This window comes from Choloepus didactylus, chromosome 1 (genome assembly GCF_015220235.1).
Source record: "Choloepus didactylus isolate mChoDid1 chromosome 1, mChoDid1.pri, whole genome shotgun sequence".
In the NCBI taxonomy this organism is placed as follows: domain Eukaryota; kingdom Metazoa; phylum Chordata; class Mammalia; order Pilosa; family Megalonychidae; genus Choloepus; species Choloepus didactylus.
Window position 1 is genome coordinate 242,155,205 of NC_051307.1, and position 26,108 is coordinate 242,181,312.

The window sequence follows — 26,108 nt, forward strand, 5'->3', positions numbered from 1 at the left end:
GAGACCTTTCTGACTCCCCGCTCATCCTCTTCCGTGTGATTTATACCTCCTGTGACGCCTCATTCTGCCTTAAATTAAAAAAGAGGAAAACCACACAAGGGAGTGAAAACTGTGTTGCCAAAAACCAAACTACTGACAGCAATAAAAAGGATAAGTTAGAGAGAAAAAAAGATGAGTCACTGGGAGAGAAGGAAGGGAGAAAAGAAGTGGAATTGAGAGTATCTGAGGGAAGAGAAGGAGTTGTTCAATGTATCTTGTTTGCCTGATTAGATGAATTCACCAAGAAAGGAAAACAGGAAGTGGAGCCAATTTGGAGGAGAAACAGAAGAGATCGATTTAGGTGCTCATGGCACATCCAGCATCCATGGTGCTCTGGTTAGCTAAAGCAAAATACTAGAAAAGGATTGGCTTTTATAACAGGGATTTATGAGGTTGCAAATTTACAGTAATCTTAAAAAGGCTATAAAAGTGTCCAAACTAAACATCAACAAGACACCTTCACTGAAGAAAGGCTGATGGCATCCGGAACACCTCTGTCAGCTGGGAAGGCACGTGGCTGGCATCTGCTGGTCCTATGCTCCTGGATTGTGATTCAAAATGGCTTCCTCCAAAATGTCTCTGGGCTTCTGTCTCTCTTAGCTTCTCTCTCTCAGCTCCTGTGTGTCGCTGCTGCTTTCTCCCAGGGCATTTCTCTCTAAGCATCTGGGAGTCCTCTCTTAGCTTCTCCAGGGCAAACTCTGGATTACATATCTTAGTTTCTCTCCATAATGTCTCTCTCAGCTTCTCTGAGCTCCTTCTCTCTGTGAGCTCTCTTAAAGGACTCCAGTGAACTAATCAAGACCCACCCTGAATGAATGAGTTCACACCTCCATGGAAATAATTCAGTGAAGGGTCTCATCCACAATTGGTTGGGTCACATCGCCATGGAAACATTCAATCAAAAGGTCCCATCCCACAAGATTGGATTAAAAGATCATGACTCTTCTGGGGTCCATACAGCTTCCTATCACATACAAGTATAGCAAAAGGAAAAAAGAAGTGAAAAATAAATATCCAAAGCTCAGGAAAGAGAGGGCAGGATTCATTCACACACATTGTGGCATTAGAGAGAAACTCGAGCTCGGAACAACAGAATATAAGCTGAGGAACAGGGATCCAAGAGTGCTGGAAAATAGCAGGCAGAAAGATAGGAGAGCCAGAAAAGCAGAAACCAGGATGAGAAATTTTAAAAATAAGAGGGTGAGGATGGTCAACAATATTAAATGCTGGAGAGCTCACACAGAATGAGATGTCAGTAGAGGCACCTAGATCTGATGTGAGAAAGGTACTTTGGGACTTCTAAGAGGAAAGTTTTGGTCGATTTGAATGAAGCAGAAACTAGATTGCAGTGAGCTGGGAGTGAGTAGGAAGTGATGAATGCAGACAGGGAGTGAAGGCTGACCTTTCAGTAAGTTCAGTGGTGGGGGAAAGAAAACTTGAAAGGGGACAAGGGTGTGACCTTGGGGCTGGAGCCTTGAGCATTTGCCGAAACAGAAAGGAGCTCATGAAAACAAGTACATGAGAGAAGGAATAATCCGTGTGTAAATTCCTGATCTCCCCTCCTAGATGTGTCCTTTTCATTTTGTTTCCCCCATTCCATTGTGTCTAGCATGATGCCTTGCCACAATTGGGAGTTCAGTGAATTTAACCACGTCAGGTGTGGCTTCCTGAATCAGAGATTGAGTCAGAAGGTGAGGTAGTCCTGCTTTTTCTCACCTCCACTGAAAGAAATCTAGGCAAATGTTTAAATACTCTCTAGGAATAGTTAAGTCAGAAAATGTTACCCTACCTAAAATTAACTTAATATTGGTGCTAAGAGTGCTCCTTGTTTTATTTTAGAGGAGCTAAAAAATGACAGTTATTAGATTTTCAAATCCTGCAAAACCTCAAAATGTACAAGTGATGTTCTCAAGAAAGAGAGGTGGAAAAACATAACTTAGGGGCAACAGTTATATGAAAAGTGACAGTTTTGTACATGTCTTTTTACATGATCAGGCTATTGCAGAATAAACGTGAAAAAGCAGAAAAATTCACCATGATATGTAGCATAATTGTCAGAAGTCTGATCTGATTGCAAATCCATGCCTTAGATAATGAAAGACAAAAATATTTTTACTAAGACTCAGCTTTCTTCATTCATTTGTTATTTTTCAAATCTGCCTTAATCTTTGTAACTAAGTAGCTTTTATCTTTAATGATCCTATAATTGGTAGATATTTTAAAAACATATTAATGCATTGTTTCTTAGTGCTGCAAAATGCAAGATATCTAAATATTCCATGTTCTTGGGTTTTGTGTGTTCAGTAATATCAGTGCTAAATACAGCATGCTAGATCTGTCACATGCTAGAAGTGAGCTAGATTCATTAAAGTAAAAGTGTATTGTATATAGCTATGCTAATATACTTTTATCAGAAATTAATGATTCTCTGTCAAACCTATTCTCCCTGAAGGATGCATACTGATACTGACATTTTTTTTTTAAGCAAGATACATGACTTCTCTGTAGGTGATTAATTATCCCAAATACAACATTATTAGAATACCAGAGTTCTGGCATTTGCTCTGTGTGACAGGTGGAAGATCTGTAGAACAGACAGAATGTGTCTTTTTGAGGGCCTCAGAAACAACACAAATATTGCTTTAAAAAAAAGAGAGAGAGAGAACATAGCATGTTCTCCAGTACTGTGTCATGGAGATGATAGAATTTCAGAGCTAAATTTAGAGCTAATTGAGGAACCTTTAGAGAACTTCTTTTCCGAGTCTATTATTCTCTAGATAAAGCAGCTGAGGACCAGAAAAATTAAGTAATTTTCTTAAAGCCACATAGCTAAGCTGTCAACTGAGCTGAAACTGGAAACCAGACTTCCTGGCTATTTTCAAGTGCATTGTTCTTTCCAGTGCCTTCCAGAGAGGCCAGCAGTTCTCACTCAATGACTCAGCGAGTGGCTCATTTGCCTTCTGTCCTTTTAGATTAATCAGCATTGATAGAAGCTTTGGGAAAATATACTTGCATAGGGGCACACTGTTAGCCTTTATATTTCTGATCCCCAATCTAGAACCTTTGTCTCCTCTTTCAAAGCTCTAACTTTCAGTCTTATAGGAAAATAACAACCAGCCTCCAAAACCTCCAAAGGGAGAATATCTCCCTCTTCTTAGGTCTCAGATTCCCCACCCTAATGGGTGGAAACTTGGGTTCAAGAATTATATAACTTAAAAACTTCTATTCCCTAGCTAGAAGTAAATACCTGAAACTACCAAACTCCAACCCAGCAGTCTGGACTCCTGAAGACGGTTATGTAATAATGTAGATTACAAGGGGTGACAGTGTGTTTGTGAAAACCTTGTGGATCACACCCCCTTTATCTAGTGTATGGATGGATGAGTAGAAAAATGGGGATGAAAACTAAATGACAAATAGGGTGGGATGGGGGGGATGGTTTGAGCGTTCTTTTTTCACTTTTATTTTTTATTCTTATTCTGATTCTTTCTGATGTAAGGAAAATGTTCAGAAATAGATTATGGTGATGAACGCATAACTATATGATCATACTGTGCACAGTTGATTGTATACCATGGATGATTGTATGGTATGTGAATATATTTCAATAAAACTGAACTTAAAAAAAAAAAAAGAATAAAGGTGGCCTGGAGCATTTGGGACACTGCAGAAACAAAGAAACAAACAAACCAAAAAAAAACTTCTATTCCCTAAACAACTTAAACATAGAGACAGATAGATTAGGTTTTTAGGGTTCGTTCTTAAATCTGTGGAAGAACATCAAGGTCAGGTGCCATTGCTGCTTGCCTTTTCCTGCTCAATAATCCACAGCCATGCAACCGTGGTTTTCCTGGACTGCCATGTACACAAGTAGTAAAAGCTCTTTTCAGCCATACTGTGAGCCTAGAACTGTGCTAAACATTTCCCATGCCTTCTGTTATTTAATCACAGGAAGTAGGTAGGTATTTTTACCTACGACTCAATAGCAACAAAATAAAATTGGCTTTTCCCCCTTAAAAAAAAATGCACACAAATAAAAATGTGTATTTCCTTTACAACTTCAGAATTCTGTTTTATGCAGATTTAGTCTTACCAAATGGGATAGATTTTCCTTCCCTTTTTCTAGCTCCTGGTGTGTAAAAAAATGTTACAGTCACTTATATATTTAGTTGTACTGATAGATAGGACATTGAGCCCGATTTCTCCTATGGACATTTAACTATACAGAAAATTTGTTCATTATTTAGCCTTTCAGGGAAACTTCAACTTATAAAAATGTGCATTTTATTTAGAGTCTAGCAGAAGGCTTTCACTTTAATATCTTCTGACACTAACATGTTTTTTTAAACTTACTTTTTGGCTATTATGTCAGGTTATGGAAAAGCAGGGACAACAAATGTAATAAGCTGCTAGTTTTGGTTATTTATTTTAAATTTACTTCTTTGCACACCCATTAGGGAGAAAAATGCTTTGTTTACCTTTAAACATTTAACCAGAGCCTAGAACTAAATCTGGTTCAGGATGGACACTCCGTAATTCAGTTTATTGAGTGATGAGACTAGACTGTAGTGTATGGCCTGTTTAATAACTAAAGTCCAGAAGCAACAGATAGTTGGTGATTCTAGCCATTTCTCATTTTTTATATGATAACTCTGATTTTCTCCAAACTTTGCCTGCAAAATTTCTTCTCTCATATGTCATAATTTTTACTCTGCACTTTCTCTCAATATTATTTTCCCAAACTTCCCAATATACGTAATGTCTCATTTTCTGTCTGTTTTTAAACTTGTTATTGTGGAGTGTAATTCATCAACCATTTGTTGTGTACCTGCCATGTATATTTTGCTGCACACCAGAGTACAGATGAGAAAACATGGTAGCTGCCTCATATAGTTTAGAAAAATAACCAATATAAACCAATATAGTAATACAGCAAGAGCTTGATATGAATTAATGGATACATACAACAGGAGCTCATCATTTAGGGAGCTTTTTCTAAACTGCCCCAAACCCCAGGTTTCTGATACACCCCTAATGGGTGTGGAGATGGGCCTATCCAAATCTCTCATAAAAGATACAAATTTTAAAAACGATACCAAGTCATTCACATATGCTCTGCCTCCACTATGCCCCCAGTCCTTCATTGAAAACTATTGGTCGTAAGGAAGAAATGTAGTACAAGGAAGCAAATTATTGATTTTTTCAACTCAGGTATGTGTTTCTTCTATCTGCACAATATTATTTTGAATAATGCTTTGGGGGCAAATTTTGGACTATCTGCCTTTTCCCATCATAAGGACATTAGGATATCATATCCGATATTATCCTGCGCATAACTCTATATTATACTTGTCATAGAGAATCGTGGTGTGTTTTTATTGATAGATAAGGATTTGGAAGAAATCTGCAATTTGTTTTGTGTTTTTTTTTCCATTTTATTTCAAGATATAGTATACAAGATCTTAATATGTGCCAGATGTTAGATGTTTTACTAAGTGCCAAGGATATAATAATGAATAAGATTCCTGCCTTTGTGGAGATTATATAGCAAGGGAGAAAGGAGAAAATATTATTTACAGTTACTCTGATCAGTGCTGTGAAAGAAAGTACAATGAGGGGCATAAGCGAATCTGTGGGCTAGGGAATGGCAGGGGGGTGTGGAAACTCATCAGTATGTTAAGAAGGTGAGCTGCCCCTTCCGTCTCCGTGAAACTAAAAAGAAAGAGAATGAGGCAGAGTGTGTAGGGATATAAGAGTTTTGACCCCCAAATTGCAAATGTTTATTAAAGATTTCTGTACGAAGGGGTCAAGTGCAGAGGATATGTCTACCAAATAGACCTAAATATCAACTATTTAATTTAAGTGAATCCTGAGAGGTCAGATTTCCTCCCCCTTTAACTTCCCTTCTTTTTGTAAGGTTCAGAGGCCCCATCAGGAGGCCCCTACAATACAATAGCTATACTGGTTAGTGATAAAGCTTATTTAGGGATAACTGAAGATAAATTATGAGTTTGAAACCCAAGAGGGCAGACAGATCTTTCACTAAGTATTCGGATGTAAATGTTCTCATATACTTTTATGGCTTATGGTAGCAAAATAGCATATAACAAGGAACCATCCATTTATGCATCCCTGTATTGAGTAATCACTTACTGAGTGCCACGCAGTTCTAGAGATAGACGTGAATACATTACAGTCTCTGCCCTCAAGGAACTTATAGTCTAGAGAAAGAGACTATCATAAAAACACACCACTATGATTCTCTATGATAAGTATAATAATAGAGTTATGCACAGGATAATATCGGATATGACATCCAAATGTCCTTATAATGGGAAAAGGCAGATAGTCCAAAATGTGCCCCCAAAGCATTATTCAAAATAATATTGTGCAGATAGAAGAAACACATATCTGAGTTGAAAGAGTTCCAGACAGATTATTTTTTGGCCTCATCTAACCTCTCTTAATATTGCTCTTTGCCTTTCTTTCTTTAGTTTTCTTCTTCTTTCACATTTCCTCACCCCAAAAGAAGTTGATTGTGAAGGAAATTGTCTTTTTTTTACTAACATCCTTGGTAGTAATCCTGGGGAGTCTTTGGGGATAATTATGGATTCTATCCACTAAATATTTCCTTGCAGGAGGGTCAAAACAAATCCCGTAAATCTCCCTGAGAACGAAGTTTGGATTCTGCACAATTCCTTATTATAATGCATAATGTATGTGACCCTCCCAGTCCTTGACTTTATGTCAAGTGCTGGGGATACAAAGATGAATAAGACATTGTCCCTAACCTTAAGGACATTTGTTCTTTAGTGGGATAAGTAGACATGTAAAAAAATGATTACAGTATGATGTGAAAATTTCTATAAATGGAGTACATACAAGGGTTGAGGGATCCAGGGGGAGGAACGATGAACTCTGCTTGAAGAAGTCAGGGGAAACCTCAAAAGGGAACATTCGAATTGGGTCTTGAGGGATGAATAGGAATTGACTCTCAATTATGTCATGTTTAAGCAAATAGACTCTGCTTTCTTTGGTAAACTCCTCAGTTCTTTCACCTTCCTGGTGGAATAAAGCCTTGCCTTTTTTTTTTTTTTTTTTTAATTAAGAAAGTGAACCCTTCAATTTTTATTGATTGTGCGTGCTGCTGCCGTGAAATGAAAACATGAGCAAAGTAGTAGATAGAAAACAGAACTTGAGATTAGTGGAGGGGAGGAGGGGCCTTGGCTGTGGGAACTAGGGTTGGAGAGAGAGCAGCGAGCCCTTCCGAACCACAGCGATTCAGTGACTCGTCCTGTTGTCCTTTCTCCTCTCTAGCGATCAGGTTTGGGCGGATGCCACAGGCCGAGAAAGAGAAACTGTTGGCGGAGATCTCCAGTGACATCGACCAGCTGAACCCGGAGTCCGCTGATCTCCGTGCCCTGGCAAAGCATTTGTACGACTCATACATAAAGTCCTTCCCGCTGACCAAAGCGAAGGCAAGAGCCATCTTGACAGGAAAGACAACAGACAAATCAGTTAGTCCTCTTCTGTCTTCATTTGGGGTGGTGGTCGGGTTTTCTGGAGTTTTTTTTTTTTTCCTTTGAGTAAATGATTCAGCATGTTACATAGACACACATATACACATACGCAGAAAACTGTTCAGCCACTGTCTGTCACATACTGCAGACTGATTCAGAAACACAGGAAATATTTTCCAATGGATAAGTAAACATTATTTTGAAAAAGGGAAAAAGTTTTCAAGGTTCTAATAAAATCGTTGAGGACAGTACAAGAATGTACAGGTCATTTACACATTAAGGAAATGAACTCAAGCCCTGATATCGTACAACCCTCTCTCAGGACCCATCCTTTTTCTTGGTGTCAAAATAATTATCTGCAACGTTACTTCAAGCAGCCCTCGTTTTCTCTGGGAAGGGCCTGATCTAGTAATTCAGCAAAAGTATTATTCAGTCCCACTATTTTACACTTTAGAATCACCCCGATGAAGTTCAACATGGGGCATAAACATACTTTCCAGATATTCTGTTACCTTTTTTTTTTAAATTGTAGCACTCTAGTGATTATTCCTGGGCAGCGAGAAACTATTGCTCTATTACATATATGAATTTTATCTTCTGCCAGACTCTTAGCAGCCTGGGCCACTCCAGTGGATTCTCAAACATCTGCAGGCTCATTGATCACCACTGTTTAGCAAACCCAGAATGGGATGCCTTAATAAAGAGAAAATATTTGTATTGAATCGGAACTCTCCCCTGTTTGTAAGCTGAGAAAGCAACATAGAATTACATTAAAACAAAACAAAACTATACCTGGGTACCAGTCCCATTGCTGCCATTAGGATGCAGTGTGACCTGGCTCACAAATCTGCACAACAGTTTTTACCGACTGGGTCTGTCTTTGAGTATAATATCTGCTTCTAGGGTAGTAAGAGCCATAGAACACATTGAAAAGACATCACCCCAGCCCTTGAAAGCCCTTTTATGCAATCATTTATTTTTAAAAGAACACCTAGGAAGAAGCATGCAATTACTTGATAGATATGTGTAACTTTCTCCCTGGCTGCAAATATATTTGGGGGAAAATTTCATTACCCCTTAATGTATTTTGATTATTCTCTGAAGTTGTTATTTTTTCCTTTTAGCTAAACCATAGGAATAAAACTAGCCAATAGAAAAGAAAACTCCAACGGGGTGTTCCTGAATAAAGTGCCAAAAGCCAGCAAGGGCATTGAGTTGTCTGACTGCAACAGAGTTTGCTGAGACCTTAACGATAGTACATCTCTATGCAGTTCTTGACAATTTCAAACAGTCTTGCCCACTGATTGTGTCTCAGCCACATGATTATCCTGTGGCTGCTATTTCTGTCCTCTTTTTAAAGATGAGAAACTGACATCCAGAGCAGTTAAACAGTATGCCAGCATGTGCCAGAACCAAAGCTATAACTCAGGCTCTCTGTCTTCTCGCCCACTGCATTCTTAGAGTGATATTCCCTCAATATTGCAGTACTTTTGGAAGCTAGCATCATTCGCTAGACTTTCCCATTGACTAGCAGCGAGCCCAGGAGAGAGACACTACCAGAAAAGTTTCACCTTTGGAAAACCTTCTGAGTGTGCTTTATTTTTATCAATTTTTAAAACAGCAAGAATTTTTCAACTCGTTCTGCTCTCCCACTATGTTCACAACCAGGAAACTTTTCTAGTGCTGTTTTGTTCTTGAATTAAGAGATGTGCATGTGCAGGACTGCATACTATAGGTGACAGTAAAGCTGGGTCTCTGAATTCGTTAAATGAAAAAATGGAGGCATGGCTGATCAGAAGTATACGAAGACCCCTAGGTAACTGAGTTGACTAGGGAAAAAAAACTGTTCATTTAAAGGTAGAGAGAGAAGGGAAAAAGTAGACAGACATGGCCAAAGAGGGATCACACTTTAAGGCAGATTACAACAGCCTGCTGAGAGCCAGCCAGGATACAGGTAGGAAACTGGAGGCAGGAGGCGGAGAACTGGGGAAAGGACCGGGCAAAAGTAGAGAGCCCTAAAGCAAATTCTTCACAATTTTTAGAGGGCCAATTTAGTTTCCAGGAACCACTTCCTTGCCTTCTCTTTTTTTTTCCAATGCAGACCTGCAATCCATACTGGAAAAAAGCTATCAATCTAGTAGTACCTGGAAGATAGGAGGAAGGTATTTTAAAAAAATTTTCCCCAGTAGTCAATTTGAATTTATGTTACCAATGGCCGATATGCTCTTAATCTGTATTTCTGAAGGGCACAGAGCCCAGTCTTCTGTAAATTGCTTTATCACCCCACTTCAGTTAACTCCTTGGCTCTATATCTTTCAGTGAAAAATAAGATAATTACAAACTTTTTATGAGATAATTAGGTACTAAGCTATTCTAAGGAAAAAGGCTGCAAAATACTTGATTGTAGGCCTCTCAAGTTCACAGCCCAAGCGTTTATCATTTTTTTTTCCCCTGTAGTAACTAGAACTGTTACTACTGCCCATAATAGTTACTGAGACTGTATTTGCTTAATTGAATTAAAAACTGTTGCCTGTGCCCTTTGAAATTCTGGACTTTCAACACAGGGCCTCCAACTGGCCCAATATTTGCTCACCAAACTGGACATCATTCATGGTCTAGATAGGGGCAGAATTGCCTCTTGTTAGGTCCTGGAAAGGAAAGAGAGACTGGGTCAAATTAAAATAATCCATTCCCTGATTACACAAAACTGAAATAGAATTGTTTGGCACTCTCTTTTCTCCTTATCTCGTCAAATCAAATTAAGCACTTGTGGAAAGAATCGTTCAGAGAGAAAGGAATATGGGCGAGAAAAAAATCCACAATGTGATTTCCAATGACACTTGAGATTTGTCCTTTATCTACATGGTTGTGTTATTCATTTGATAGCATCTCTCTTGGGGGTGTTGTCTCTTGGCCAACATTTATGAAAGTTAAGATTTCTGCATTGATAGGAAAAATTTTGCAGAAGTTTGAAGTCTTGAGAGGGTGGGGATGTATAAAAGTGGTTACAGTTGGTGCAGTAGAGCAATTTGGGTTTCATTATACACCCTATTTGAGACTGAGGTCATTATTGGTGGTTGGGCCAAGCCTGGGGGAGGCTCCTCAGTATAGTGGTTGACCAGTTATCCAGAGAAGGAAATGACTTTATTAGAGAGGCCACTCTTTAAATTTATTTAACTGTGCATTTTAACCATTACCTATTGCATCCTTTTTTGAAATGCCTGCTAATCTTTTCTGTCAGACCCAACGTGAACTTTGACTTCTGGCTCCCCAGGGCTCCTCCCTCCCCAGCTAAAACTTTCCTATATTTTATTCTCTGTGGCCATTTGTACCTTTACAAACAGGTAAATTAATACTCCTGCTCCCCTCTTTCTGTCTTAACTGTACCTTTGGGGATACATTTGCCTTACCTAAAAGAATGATGCTTGGGATTTTAGACTCAGGCATAAGGAAAGATGGGATATGGAATGGCAAATCACTGGAGAAGAAATTTTAGGACCAATAGGCCTTTTAGCTACTCTCAGCTAGGAATGGAACTGACTCCCCACAACCTATTTCCCTGTCGATGGCTCATTCCAGCCACAGCCCTTTCTTTAAGAGATCCCACAGAACTCCCAAAACATTGGATTTGCTAGAACTAGGGCACTCTGTTTCATGAAGGCAATTTGATAACCAAATGGACTTTGGAAGTTTGCGATGTTTGACTATTACCCTGGTGTAATGATCGCACAGGGTGTATCATTGTCACATGATCCCATGTTTGTCGATGAAAATAAACAGAGAGCGGTTTTCAAAAACCATTTCCAGTGCCGTGGTTTGCCATAAAACAATAAATAGAAAAAGCCTTAGCGTGCCTGCCAACGTTTCACACCATATCTAAGATCTGGAGAGGCCCTGGCTGCTCTCTGTCTACAAATAAGAAATAAAACTTTTTATTTGTACTATATTGGACTTTGAGTCCTAAAGCATCACCTTGTCTACGATAGGTACATGTGGAGTCATTGTTTTATAATTACAAGAGCAAACTGGTGCTGTCAGGAAAAAAAAAAAAAAGTTTCTTCTCAATAGTGTGTGAAATATGAAACTTCAGAATAATAAAGCCAGTATAGAAATGTAAACAGTTGTGAAAACATTTCTGTACCCATTTAAATTTTTGCATTTTGAAATTTGCAATGGCCATCCAATCTAGTAACTCAAACTATTGGATATCAGTCCTTTTAAATCCTACACTTACAGTTAAAGTGTGGTCTCTTTTCCCTTTGTCTGTGGAAAAGCCACAGAGGAAAGCAGACTTAGAAACCCCAGTAGAAATAAAAGAAACAGCAGGGTAAATGGCACAGGATGGTTACTGAAGAAGTTAGGCTCCTCGGATTAATGATCTGCATCAATATATATAAAATAAATTCTTTTTATTGCCTGGACCTTGAGGAATAGCTAAAGATATAACATCTAAAATAATAGACTTCTTTCAGAGAATAAATAAAAAGGTAATATTCTATATAGTTAAGAAAAAAAGTACTTGAGTGTTGTTTTTTTTTTAACGATTGGACTCAGATGGCCAGTACCCTTGTTTGCCAGCTGAGTAACTTTTTGGCTGGTGACCGAGGATTTTTAAGAGCTGCGCTTGTGTGCTAGTTCATTAGAGTAAGGATAATTCTTATTAAGTTTTGATTTGTTTGTTTTAAATCACTAAACCATCCAGGAAAACAGAGCTACATTTGATAGACTTTCAAACTTCTATCACATAAAACATTTAACTAGCACCTCTAGGAAATAATAGTTCCTAAGCCACTGCCTCCAGGGTCCCAGGATACAAGAGCTACAGTTTAGAAGCTCTAATTCCCCTCATAATAGTCATTTTGTTACAAAGAAAAAAAAGAAAGGAAAGAGGGAAGAGAAGAGAGAGAGAGAAACAAAGAAGCAAAATATAAAACTGGAGAAGTCATGTAGGAGACAATAGAAAGAGAGAAAAACTCAACCAATAATAAGGAAATCTGTTTTTAGGCCAAGGTTTGCCATAAATAGCTATTTGACTTTGGAAAGTCAGTTTACTTATACTTAGGCAAAGAATAATGGTGTAGATTATTTCTAAAGACTCTTTTAGTCTACAAATCCCTGGATCTCAGCAAAAGAAGAATAAGAACGGGCAGAAATCAGAAAGAGGTTGAAGAAACCAAACCAATGCATTTTGGGTCAATACTCACCCATTAGAACTAATCTAGGAGAAATATCTGGGTCTAAAAAGATGAAAATCAGTCAGAAGCACAAAAAGGAAGAAAGAAAAAGTGAAGGAGAGGCCCGAAAAATCCTAATTTTCTTCCTGGAGTCTTCCCTCTGAGAAAACGGAGAATATCAGGATAGCCCTTCTAGATGAGGCTGACATTTTCCCAGGCCAGAGTTGTAACTCTGATAAGATCACTAAGTGGTTGTTTGTGAGAGGGTATAGTCATCTCGCACACTAATTTTAGTCTCCCAAGTTGAAGAAATCACCGATTTTCTCACTGATCACCTTTAACTTGCTGTTTTGTTACTCAAAAGGAGCTATAAATTTAAAAAAGTTAACTTCTAATCCTTTACCTTGTTTTTCATCCTTAAGCCAGTTTCCCCATCATCTTTGCATTATACATAGAGATATGCAATAGATCTATAATACATTTAATTATCTACACAAAACAGTGTCCTTAATCCCATTCTGGCTTTGCTATGTGGGGCCGTTTTTGAAAGTGAAAATATATTATTATCAAAATAAATTCCGTTTGATGCATCTCTCCAAAGAAAACTGATTTCCCTTTACAAAAACTGTTTCCCTTCTCTGGGAAAAAGGTTGCGTTCAAATGATGTTTTCTTCATCTGATTCTTAACTTTTCCCAGTCTATCCAAGATATGAAAAGTACAAGAATCTAATGGCAAATTCCCCAATAAACTAATGAAGTTTGAGACCTGCAAGGGCACAGAGACCCTTCCAGGGTTCTGGGAAGGGACCAAGCAATTTGTGCTCTTAATTTTGTATTATTTTTCTTAAAAAAGAAAGCCCCAACAACTGTGTACATTGCAGACTCCACAAGACCTGGATCTTATTAAGAGCCTGGATGTTAGTGGGCTTGCTTTCCAGTTGAGGAAGGATGTCTATCTAAGCCATTTGATGTCATGTATGACAATAAGTACGTTGTGAACCCCAAACTACAAGTGTAAAACCATTAAGACAAAATTTGAAGATATTGTGATGCCCTCTATCAGGGCAGACCATCCAGTGATACCGTACAAGCCAATTGAAAATGTAAAGGCTTCATGTTGCTTTGTAAAAACTACAGAAACATACACATGGAGTGAAGTGCATTTTATGTGGTGTAATTTACCAGGAGTGCAATACATGAACAATTCAAGATAAATTCCACAGGCCAAATTCCACCTGAGGTTTAAGAAGTCAGCTCTCAGTAAAGCAGGCAAACCACTATCTTTACATTAGGTTTGAGGATAAGGAGGACCCAGTGTGGAATGTGAACGTGAAATGCAACTTTACTGTGGAAAATACAAGAATTGGTGAACAGGTTGCAAAGAAAAGCAGATCTCAAAATAAATCATGCCTGGTGATCACTCTTGCAGTTTGACAGATCCACATGGAGGCTAGAAGAATCTGTGTGGGCTTCAAAAATACAATGAAAACAGCATAATCACATATGAGTAGGAAAAACAGAGAACTCTGCCTGGTGTTCATTTGCATGTCACTACCCAGAATCCTCTGCCAGTTCGCCACTTCTTCAGAATGCTGAGGGAATTTAAAAAATAATCACCACCACAGGAATGGCTTGGCATGATGGTGGAGGATGCTGGTTCCTTTCTCTGTCCTTGTGTGTTTACTGCCAGGAAATCCTGACCAACATTGATTGCCAAGGGGTTAAAGTCACATTGTTGTTAAATTGGGATAGAAAATTAGCAGGATTTTGTGCCCTATGTTCAACTATCACAGAGTTTCAAAAACAGGAACCAGGGGCTTTATATGAGGGTACAGGGGAAGTAAAGGGGAAGAGTCACGAGGGTGATTTATCAGGGCACGGTTCCAGATAAAATGCTTACGTGGAGGTGAAAGAATTCTATGTGTACATTCTGTGCCAAGAAGCCACATAGTTGAGCAGAAGCTCATCCAAAAGTTGAAGTGGGCAGTTTTGCATAGACTGTTTCCACGATGATTTTACATTCATGTTATTTGTACGTGGGCATGTACAGTTGGACTTTTCATGTACCCATTCCACCATTCTCACGGCAGTAAAGACAGCCGATGTTTCATTAACGTGAATTACAACGCACTGTAAAACTCCTTGAGGACAAAAATCACATTTTCCCTAGGTTCTGTAAAAGCATTATTATGCATCCAAATTTTTCTCATGATGAAGCCCAACATTCTAAGGAAACTCATATAAATATTAATTGATGGGATTGATTATCTCCTCTGCCCTTCTTGTCTCTCCCATTAATAATAGTAGTTCTGAAGAAGAAGAAAAAAACAGAAGCAAAATTTCAAAGAAACACAGTAAGCACTGTTTGTTAAAAAAAAAAAGGTTGGGTCTTACGCGCCTGATTTCCTTGAGGAATTAGAGCCGCCTTTCAAACTTGCTCTTGTGTCTCCATGTCTTTCCTCTTTGTGGGTTGCTAGACAGTACAGTTGAAGTGAATTTTTGGTAACAATAGTGAGAATTTGTGGACTCATGCTAGCATACGGTATTAGAATAATATACAAGTTTGGAAATCTATCCAACATCTAGTAATCCTTAATGTTAGTGATATTTCCTATAAGGTAGAACAGACTTAACAGTTTCGTTAAAAATCATAGACTTGTATTGAGATTAATAGTCTAGACTCTCCAAACCAGTGGCTCTTGAAGCTGGTTGCTGTGGCCACTCACTGTGCCCCCTCCCTCTTGCCACTCAGAGTAGAAGTCTCAGCATCTCTTCTCAGAATTTTACTTTTAGTATATCAAAGGCTTCATGTTCCTGTATGCATGCAAACACACATATACACTCACATACGTACAACCAAAGCTAAAATCCAGACATTCTCAACTCTTATTCCAGTGCTTTTAGGTGTATGCTTATTTGAATAGGATTGGGGGGTTAACTCCTTATGTATTTCAGTATATTGGATATGTGTGAAGTGTTGTCCCTTCTCAGTCGGTGAAGCCTTGAGAATTTCTCAATGACCACGAATCTTTGTCTCTATAAAAGGAAATGAAAGAGACAGATAACTTTATGACTAACACAACTCGCTTTTGAAAGTATTATACTGCAAACCTGGGTAAATGATGTATGTATTTTATTGATTATCGGAGCCTCGAGGACAGATACTTTTAAATATATATATAAATGCAAACACCCTTTTTGATTTTGCCACTTTTTGCAGCACTTACCACACAGTCCTTACATCTGTTCTTTCTTTCTGAAATGTTTCCAGAGCATTAAAGAAAGAAATAGACTTTTTCTTGGCTCAATATTTCTAATCTGCTTTCAGACCAATTTATTACAGTTAAGTATATGCCATATGCAAACTTTGTTCCTTTTAAGATCCAAGTAGATTTAATCTTAAATTGCAATATTATTTTACGTTCAAGTAGGCATTTTCAACCTTGAGTTGCTGAAATGATTTTTTTATTGAAAGGTTAAAAATGCATTCCATTGAAAGCCAAGACAACAATAGACTTGTTTCATTTTTAAAATCAACAACAAAGGACTCTGCAAACAGAAATCGGAACTATTAGCCAGTTATAGATAAAGGGTTGCAGCATAAATTGAAGGGAGAGAAGACCAAAATTCGTGAATATGTTTGGTCCCAGCAGATAATTTAAGATGAAAAATACAAAGATAAGAGTATTTTCTCATTATTAAGTCCCTCAACTCTAAAGATTTTAGTTAGCAAAGCAAATGTATATAAAGAAACAGATTTCTGAACTGGGATGGTATTTGCTGTACAGCACAAACTTCTTAAAAATCTCCAACTCAGCCACTTTTTCCCTTTTTTACTTGCAGCCATTTGTTATCTATGACATGAATTCCTTAATGATGGGAGAAGATAAAATCAAGTTCAAGCACATCACCCCCCTGCATGAGCAGAGCAAAGAGGTGGCGATCCGTATCTTCCAGGGGTGTCAGTTTCGCTCGGTGGAAGCCGTGCAGGAGATCACGGAGTATGCCAAAAGCATTCCTGGTTTTGTAAACCTTGACTTGAATGACCAAGTAACTCTCCTAAAATACGGCGTCCATGAGATCATATACACCATGCTGGCCTCCTTGATGAACAAAGACGGAGTTCTCATATCTGAAGGTCAAGGATTCATGACAAGGGAGTTTCTGAAGAGCCTGAGAAAGCCCTTTGGTGACTTTATGGAGCCCAAGTTTGAGTTTGCTGTGAAGTTCAATGCACTGGAATTAGACGACAGCGACTTGGCAATATTTATAGCTGTCATTATTCTCAGTGGAGGTAAGATTCACCTTTTGCTTTCTCATGAAAGAGGGTGGGATGGTGGTGGGACGACCAAAAGAATTCTGACTTTCCTTAGTCTTTGTATATGTTCCTCATCATCCAGTTCTTACTGCAAGTTGCAAAGGAAAATGCCAGTGGCCTAAGGCACTGATGGTCTCACTACACATATAGACCCCGGCTCTTTTCTTTTATCCCTTACAATATTTTTCCAGTTAAATTCATACATGGACAACAAATTCCCTCATCTCCTTTTTTCTTTTCCTTTTTCCTTATCCTTTTCCTTTCTTTTCCAGAAGTCCAATCCAATCTTCATTTTGTAAGTAATGATATGTATAACTTTGTTTAAGGTGATGCTTACTTGGCCTATGGAAAGAACTACTCTCTGTTTTTGGTGAAATTATGCTTGTGCCCTACCATGAGAAGGGTATTACTTTTTCCAAATCAGGAATCGATATATGTATATGTATATGTATATATGTGTGTATATATATATGTGTGTGTATATATCTATATATACCTCTACCTTCTCTTCCATGTAGTTGCCTCTGGTAGCTTCCCCTGAAAGACCTATGTGAGGTGGTTGACTGATTAAGAGTGCATTCTGCACCAGAGGATACCCAGCAGAGAAATAAATCGAGTTATTTTAGCAATTCATTATATTTTGGGCCCTGCAAGCATGATCTAACTAACCCACTCTAGATGCCGGGTTTTTACACGAAATGCCACTTCCGTAAGCCCCTCATATATTTCCAACTTGAATAGAAGAAAGTTTTACTTGCATCTTTCTCTGTAGAAATTGTTTTTAAACATTGGGTTTCCATTACCGAAATGGACTTCAGGTGAGTTTTTTCATGTGGCCTCTACAAAATATCCTCTAACTGTGATATAGAATATCCTCTGTCCGTATGTGGAGGATAGTGGTCCTATAGATGTAAATTGTTTATATCTATTTAGTGTTTCTAAAGAGCACAATCCACTATGTAGTCCTTATTTATCTAATTACTTAAGAACACCTCTGAAATCAGGTGCCAAGTGTACTACTAGTAGTAGTAGTGGTATTGGTAGTAGTGGTGGTAGTGGTGATAGTAGTAGTAAGGCAAATACTTATCAAGTCCTTACTGTCTGCCAGGCAGTGTTCAAAGCACTTCGTATACATTTATTCACTCCTCATAACAATGCAGTGAGCTAAGTACCATTTACAAATGAGGAAAATGAAGCTCTGAGAGATTCCATCACTTGTCCAAGGTTACGCAGCTAGTAAAAGATGGAGCCAGGATTACAAACCCAGGCAATCTGGCTCCAGAATCCAGACTCTTAACTTTCACGCTATGCAAAATACTACCCTTTAAGTGACTGAGGTGCAGACACATAATGACATGGCTGGAGGTGCAGAGCTAGTATCACATGGTCACTCATTGAAAAATGCTCTTCGGTGTTGTGTTTACATGACAATAATGGACCATTAAACATGTATTAACATCTTGATCAAATCTATTTCAAACAAATTCAGTTCCTCCTCAGGATTTTTAAAAATAATTTAAAAAATAAATTAACCATTACCCCTCTGGGATCTTTGATTAATTCAGCAAAAAAAAGAGTGAGATTTCAATTTATTTGAAGTTCATTGGGTAAAAAGTATTAAATTTTGAAAACAAGATTGGAAAATAAGTTAATATTTTTTACTAGCTAATATTTTAAGGCATATTTTCTTTTTAATAAAAAAATAGAAATATTAACTGTTAACATTTGATATATCCCCCTCTAATATTTTTCCTGAACATACTCAATTTACAATCTTTCTGCTCCTCTCTTTTCCCATAATCATTTTCCCATATCATTGCATACTCTTTGTTAATATTTCTCATTAGTTTTTTTAATAAAAGTAATGCATATTCATTTGAAAAAATTTTTAAGTACGTAAAGGTGAAAGTGAAAAATAAAGGTGTCAATTCTCAGAATGAAATAGGATTAACATTTACAAAATGTTTCTCTGCATGTGCTATCATACATGTGTGTGTATGTATGTATGTAAATAATACATTACTTGAAACATCATTTTAATGACTATAAAATATTCCATTTTATCAAGGAACCATTACATACTAAATTATCTCCCTTCTTAGGTTCAGATTGTTTATAATTTATTATTTTAAAAAACTATAGAGAAGAATATGGAAAATTATTGCAAATGTGTTCTAAATTTTGTTGCAGTGAACATTCTTCTGTATAAATCTCTGTTCATATTTCAGATTATTTTCTCATTCTAGAGAAAGGGGATTTTCTGGAATGACAGTGATCATTTTTAAACCTTTAGTTACATCATTGACAAATTACTTTCCAGAAAGTTTATACTGGTTTATATGGGCCCTGGTTTGTATTCCCACCACAGATTATCAGCAGATACTTTAGGAGGCATTTAAATAAGCCATTCAAAGATGCTTAGTTGCTAACTAGGAAAAGTCCAGACAATAAACAATCATCATAATTCTGGCCCATTTTGAACACGAGCAACATTGTTTAATGGGCACGTGAAACAGCATTGTGGATCCATCTAGAAAAATACCATTATTGCCCCAACTAGATTTCTCAGAACTAGATTAATTTAAAAAGTAATGAATCACTAGGCCTTTTTAAATTTCATTAATTGGATAAGAAATAGCTTGATTCAATTTAATAGCTATTGCAGGCTTTTGCTCCCAGTTATGAAAATTAAAAATGGTACCACTTAAATATAATTGTTGTGTAAAGTTCCTTCTAGACTTATACAGATGGTCTGCCCTGTAACAAATATCCAGATCTCATTTGATCCTCATAACCATGGAAGAAATCTGAAGGTAGCAGCCAGCCATGTAATTTATTAAAATCTTATGTCTTGTGGCTATAATGAAAAGAAAGCACTGTGAATAATTTTAGACTTCCTAAATAGATCCCGTATCACAAAAGCCAGATCCTTCCATGATCAAAGTTTGCTTTTGAAGATGAGGTCTGCATACAAGCAATAGATAAGAATGAATAAGCTGGACCCCAGTTTATTCGGCCCATAGGAATTTGATTTGCTTCTTTACTCAGAGAGGCTGATTGGGTACTGAGGATGCTCAACAGTCATCCCCAATCCAAAGACTGGATTCCACTTAAGATCAGATCTACAGATATTGTAGAGCAATATCCCATAGTATCTCAGTTGGTTCGTTTTTTCTATTCTAGATTCTCCAGAAAGGGAAAACAGCTATGTAAGCAAGAGACTTTAGTCCAGTAAACAAATTTCTGATCCTCTGCAGTTTATTCGGAAGTCTGTAGTTTGCTTTAGTGATTTTAGAGAGAAGTTTTGGGCAAGGATCCAGTTGACTTCATTCTGACCTAGTCTTAGACTCATAAGAGAGCTTTGTTCTGGTGAAAGCACTTATGACCCTAGATGGAGAGGAGAACAAGGGAGATGGGGCCACCATATAAGAGTGGGGTAGTAAGGAATTGGGGAGATACAGGGGGTTCCCTAGAGGACCCAACACGGGGGAGTTTTGGATGAAAGTAACTGATTTGACCCAAACCACGGGTTTGCTGGGGAAACTGGAGGGGGTTAGTCTAAGATCACTGTCATTCAACTTCAACCCTAAAAACTGCTGATACCAATAGATGTGGGTCATAGATTTGTCTGGTACTTAGCTTAACACTCAAACCAAGCCTGCTGAGGAAGATAACCTAGTTCTTCTCAAGATACTCTCCTCTATCTCTCTTTCTGAGCTTGGGACAAGAATTCAACCACTAAAAAGAACAACACTCTGTACCTTTCACATACGTTATCTCATTAGATCCTGACACTTCTCCTGCATTTTAATTCTCATTTCATAGATAGAAAAGTGAGGGCTGTAGACTTAAGCAATTCATATAAAATCTAACAACTAGTGAGCGGTGGGACTAGGATGGAACCCTGGTCTCCTAACTGCCACCTCTGTGTGCTCTTTTCACCGTGCACCCCGCCCCCTCCACGGTCAGCTCACTCCCCGTCACCCTGCCCTCTAAGGGGTGTGCCTAGAACCCAGAGTGGCGATGCCTTGGTGGACAAAGTAAATAATCACTTCCCTTGCACCCTCTAGCCCCACAGACAGGATGGGCGATGTCAGCAAATAAAAATGCCTCCAGCAGGGGCGTGCTTGTAGCTGGCGCCGCAGCGTCATGCCAGCCACACTAGCAAATTCCCAAATCCTACCCAGCAACCAAAGCCAAGTGTAAAGCTCAGTAAAACCGACAAGCCCCACGACACTCTGTTGGACACTTTGCCCCCCTTGAGTGATACAATGTTTGCTGTTTGGTGAAGAAAAAATATAGGAGGCTTCCAGCTGGAACTCTTGCAAGAGGAAAAAGCTCTTTCTGTGAATTCAAAACAGTTTGGAATCCATTACAAGCTCTTCCTAAACTTCCAGGATATGGGGGAGGAAATTCACAGGGTTTTTACAGTGTATTTTCAAGGCAAGTTGCCATCAGTGTCCTGCTGACGGAGAAGCTGAAAACTTAGCTGCAACGACCACAGATGACAAGTAATCCAAGCTCCAAATTTACCCTCTTGAGTCTGGCTTGGTTATGCAAGCCACTTATGAAGCTGCTCCTTTTTCCAGCAGTCCCAGCAGTGTTCTCTGTTAGGCAACTTAGAACAGCTGTTCTTGGAGCATTCATTACATTTCTGCTGTTGAGCGGGCAGGGAGAATAGGATACAAGAAAGGGCAATTGTTCTCATATCTATATATTTGCAAATAAAGGAGGAGTTGATATTCTGTGACAATTGGAAAACACTTAGTTCTAACAGGTCAGTAACCTGGGACCCCCTGGCTTACCCATGGGTCATGAGTGTATATATAAATTTATTGCAATTAAAATAGAACCAAAGAATAGTACCTGGCTCAATAAATGCTCATTGAATGGATAATAACCTGAAATAATAATAAGAAGAATAAGAATAATAATAACAGTTACTGCATGTCAGACTATATATATGATAAGCACTTTGCATTCATTGATAGTATTTGTTTAATCTTTACTCTGGCTCTGCAAGGTTTATTATCATCCCCATTTTTACAGATGGAGAAAACTGAAATTTAGAAAGATCAGGCAACTTAACCAAAGGTCACACAGCTACTCTTTGGTGACACCAAGGTTCAAACACAGGTTTCTCTGACTATAATTCAAGCTGGTGCACTTAGTTATTAGGCTCTACTGCCTTTTGTATATTGAGAAGTAGAAGTATCTCAATCAGTTCCCTTGGTCTTGGAGTTCTTTGGCAGTTATCAAAAACTACCTATTCCCATATTGCCTCCAAATCTTATAATAAGATAGTACTTATTAATACCCAAAGCTGTTCTTAAGGTGCCATTTTAACCTAACTGTAACACAGCTACATCCTAGCTTTCGAAAATTGTTTGGGGAAGGAATAAGGCCACTTCACTGATAAGACTTAAGACTGGTACTGTGGTTCTTCAATTTTTTCAGATAACAGAACACCTGGAAATATTGGTGCTGTTTTCCAGACTCCTGCAAAAATTGATGCTAAACTTTAAATAAGTAAGCACCTTTATACTTAATCAGATGCTGTCGTATACTAGGTTATCATATAGACAAGTGGTATCAGACAATTTTGTGAGAGAAATTTGAAATTGTTAAAATACCATCCATAACTGAATTTCTTTCCTGCCAGTTGGAAACAGACTAAGAAAAAAGCACCATTCAGTTCAGATAGCAGAACACCTCATTACAGCTTACAGACCCCAAGTGTTCCCACAGGCACAATTCGAGGGCCACTGGGTTTGTGAGCCCTTCAGTTGTTCTTCAAAATCCTGAAAGTGTTTCCAGCTCATGTGTAATCTTCCCATTTTACTTCAGAATTATTTCTACAAGTTAGAAGGACAATATAGCTCTTCTCTGGTGCAAGTCTGAGAAGGCCTGAGCTTTTCTTGAGGAAACCTAAGCTAAGGGAGGTGATGCTTCTGCATGGCTAAGGGCCCCTCACATCTTCTTTGTCTAAGGGGCATCTTCCTTATTGTTAACAGATTAACTGGGGAGAAGGCAAAACCCAAACTACTTAAAAACTTCAATATTAAAAATAGTATGCTGGGGTGAGGGGGGTTGTTGCTTAATGGGTAAAGCATTTCTGTTTGGGGTGATGAATAGAAGGTGTTGGTGGTAGCACGACATTGTAAAAGTAATGGATGCCGCTGACTTGTACACTTAGAAGTGGATGAATAGCAAATTTTACATTCTGTATGTGTTCACACACACACAAATGCTATGAATAACAGCAAGCCAGGTTTCTCTTACCTCTCATACACAAGCTAAATATTTAGCTACGTTGTCCATAGCATTTTTTTTCAACAAGCCTCAGGCTGGTGCCCAAGTGGTGACAGTTGTTTTTCTGGCTCTTCTCATGATATTGAGAAGAAACAAGGACATCTGAATTCTCACATGACTAGATCTTGAGCAGGAGAGCTGAAGAGTGTTATTGCATGATCATGTCCCATCTGAGCTGTGACTTTGTGTCACATGCCATCACACTCATTTATTAATTGAAAAAAAAAAAATCCAGTGGGCACTCGTCTGAGCCCTGCATAGTCTGTGACACTCTTCTCTCGAAAGAGCTCCTCTTCCCATCATGATGCCACAACTAGTGGGAAACCCTCTCCAGTTGGCAGGTTGGCTTTGAATAATGACTCAATTCGAGTTAGGTAGAAATGTCCCATTCATTTACTATTTTCATAACCTTGTGGGCTGGGTTTAGACAGGGTGGGGGGTGGGGGGCGGAGGGGGGCTGTTATGTTTATGAGTTCTCAACTGGTGCCCAAATTCGGAAAACCCGAGAGCTGGAGGTGGGGGAGGGATGGTGGGGAGAAGATGGAACATTCTAGAATCATTTGAGAAACTTTAAGAAATACATATAGGCTTTTGCTGTTTGTAGCCTATAAGCATCCTTATCTGTGGCTGCTTCAGAAATAAAATTCCCTTCTCAACCGGGGCTTGGTAGGTTGCAAACAATTGTACTTGACCTCTGAGACAGACGGGGGATTGAAAGCCAAACTGCTGAGTCATTCCTGTCACCGCACTGTCAGCCTTGGAAAAGGTTCAGCCAGTCAATCAGTGGGCCGCTTTTGGGAGCACTTTATCATTTTGGGTTCTCACAATGTGTGTTTAAACTCTGGGTGACCCCAGGCCACCTTCCAGACTGGCACAATTCACCAAGACATTCAGACACATCATCTGCAAGTGAGGAGGAGTGTAACCTAGTACTGCCTCAGGTCACTTAGAATAGAAAGGCCAAAGGCAGGTAGGTAAGGTATCACTGGATCCTGGAGAAACCCTCCATAGAGGGTCTTCCCAGCCTTCCAGATAAGTAGGCTGGGAGAGTCGAGATGGGATAGTGGAGTTCTTTGGAATCGCTCAGACAACCCCACTCTGCTTGTCACTAGCTGTCTGATTTCAGGCAATTATTTACCCTCCTGGACCTCCATGTCCTCTTCAGTGCCCTGAGTAAATGAAATAACACCATGTGAAGCATCTGGCACAGGGCCTGGAACATGTTAAGCATACAATAAATGCTCTTTTTCCCTTTCCCCCTGGATGATATAATTTAAAGTAGCTCCACTCAATCCTGCCAGTCAAATTGCTTGAAATTCCACCAATGGTGACTCTTAAAATCCCTTATTGCAGTATAAACACCCCTAGAGAGATATCAGCTAATCCCTTTATCAGCTATCACTTTAAGGGGATTAGTTGTAGATTGGGAACTAAACCCAAAGGGAAGGAGATACTGGGGGGTGGGGGGTGGGGATGGGGGACTGAGAAGTGAGGGGAGCACGCTAAACCTTGTTACCCCTGAAGGAGACAGGAATGACGGAAGGGTGGCGGATTTCCACACTCCCAGAATTCTGATAGACTCTTTATGGCCATTACATGTTTATGTGTTTAGAGATCAGACTTGTGTTTGAAATCACAGGTTCTTTTTGAAGTTTCTCAAAGATGATGGAAAGAAATGAAGAGAGGGGTGCAGAGGACTAATCGTTGGCAAATTTTTGTGGTTACTACCTCTGGTTGGCTTTTGGCAATTCCAGAGGTTGAGGAAGTAAGGAAGAGTAGCAGTTCTTACTCCTCCTTTCTCTCTTCCTTGCCCTCTCCTCCCTCTTCTTTATTCTTTCTTTCCCAGAAATCCCCAGAGTGGCTAACTACCAAGTAAAGTAAGGGTGTGAGTGTGTCGGGCGTGACACGAGCCAAGAAATCATTCTTCACTCTTCTGCTAGGTTCCATCCCGCCTCCCTGCTCCTCTCTCCCCCCATTTCAAGTCCTGATCAGAGCCAGTCTTGAACGTAAAAGCAGCAGAAATGTCCCTACCCCAACGGGCTTGAGGGAAATCGCTCTCCCAGTGCTGACAAAAGTTGGGGAGCAAACTATGTGAATGAACTTAAATTGAGTGTCCCTGAATGAGTAGAACAACAAGGGGGCCCTAACCCCAGGGTGAAAGGATACAGGAAAGGCGAGGACTTCCCAAGGGCAGAACAGGATAGAAATCTCAAGTCCGATTTCCGGTGCCCCCGAAATGAAATAGAGCCCAAGCTAAATTCCCAGGAGGCAATTTTTTTTTTTTCAGGAGGCAATGTTAAGTGAAAAAAGAGCTTTGAATTCGAAGGAGATGAAAGCATTACCCACCTTCTTACTAAATTTTCTATGTCTGTTCTGTTTTGTACCGGGGAGTTGGCCAGCTTTGGGGAGGTGGTAGTTGAGTGTTTGAAATGAGGGGAGTGGAAGTGTAATTGCTACTTCAGTGGCAGATAAAAGAAAATATTGGTTGGGTTGGGTTTGTTTGTTGTGGTTATCCCCCTCCACCATCCCAGCCAAATAATAGATATTATTGTTACGAAGTGGGGTTGTCAGTCGGGCACAGACAGAGAAAGCCTTTATTAATATTATACCATTGCTTAAACAGGGAAGTGTTAGAATGTTAACCCGCTTCAAAGTCAAGGGCTCAAGCAGCAGTGTGTACTTTGACAGCTCAGTGTGCTTATTACAGATAGTCTTTATCTTTTGTTGTTAAAGCATTTAGAAGAA

The 26,108-nt window shown here is 38.9% G+C and overlaps 1 protein-coding gene across 7 annotated transcripts in view; it reads left to right on the plus strand.

Moving 5' to 3' along the window:
• The window catches only part of PPARG (peroxisome proliferator activated receptor gamma), a 123,983-nt gene that overhangs the window by 90,139 nt on the left and 7,736 nt on the right, over positions 1–26,108 (plus strand). For 6 of the 7 annotated variants that reach the window (XM_037802304.1, XM_037802291.1, XM_037802264.1 and 3 more), the window contains 2 exons: positions 7,357–7,556; positions 16,577–17,027. In XM_037802304.1, the coding sequence (XP_037658232.1) occupies positions 7,357–7,556; positions 16,577–17,027 (651 nt within the window). The remainder of the gene's footprint in view (positions 1–7,356; positions 7,557–16,576; positions 17,028–26,108) is intronic. The other variant, XM_037802311.1, reaches the window with a different exon arrangement.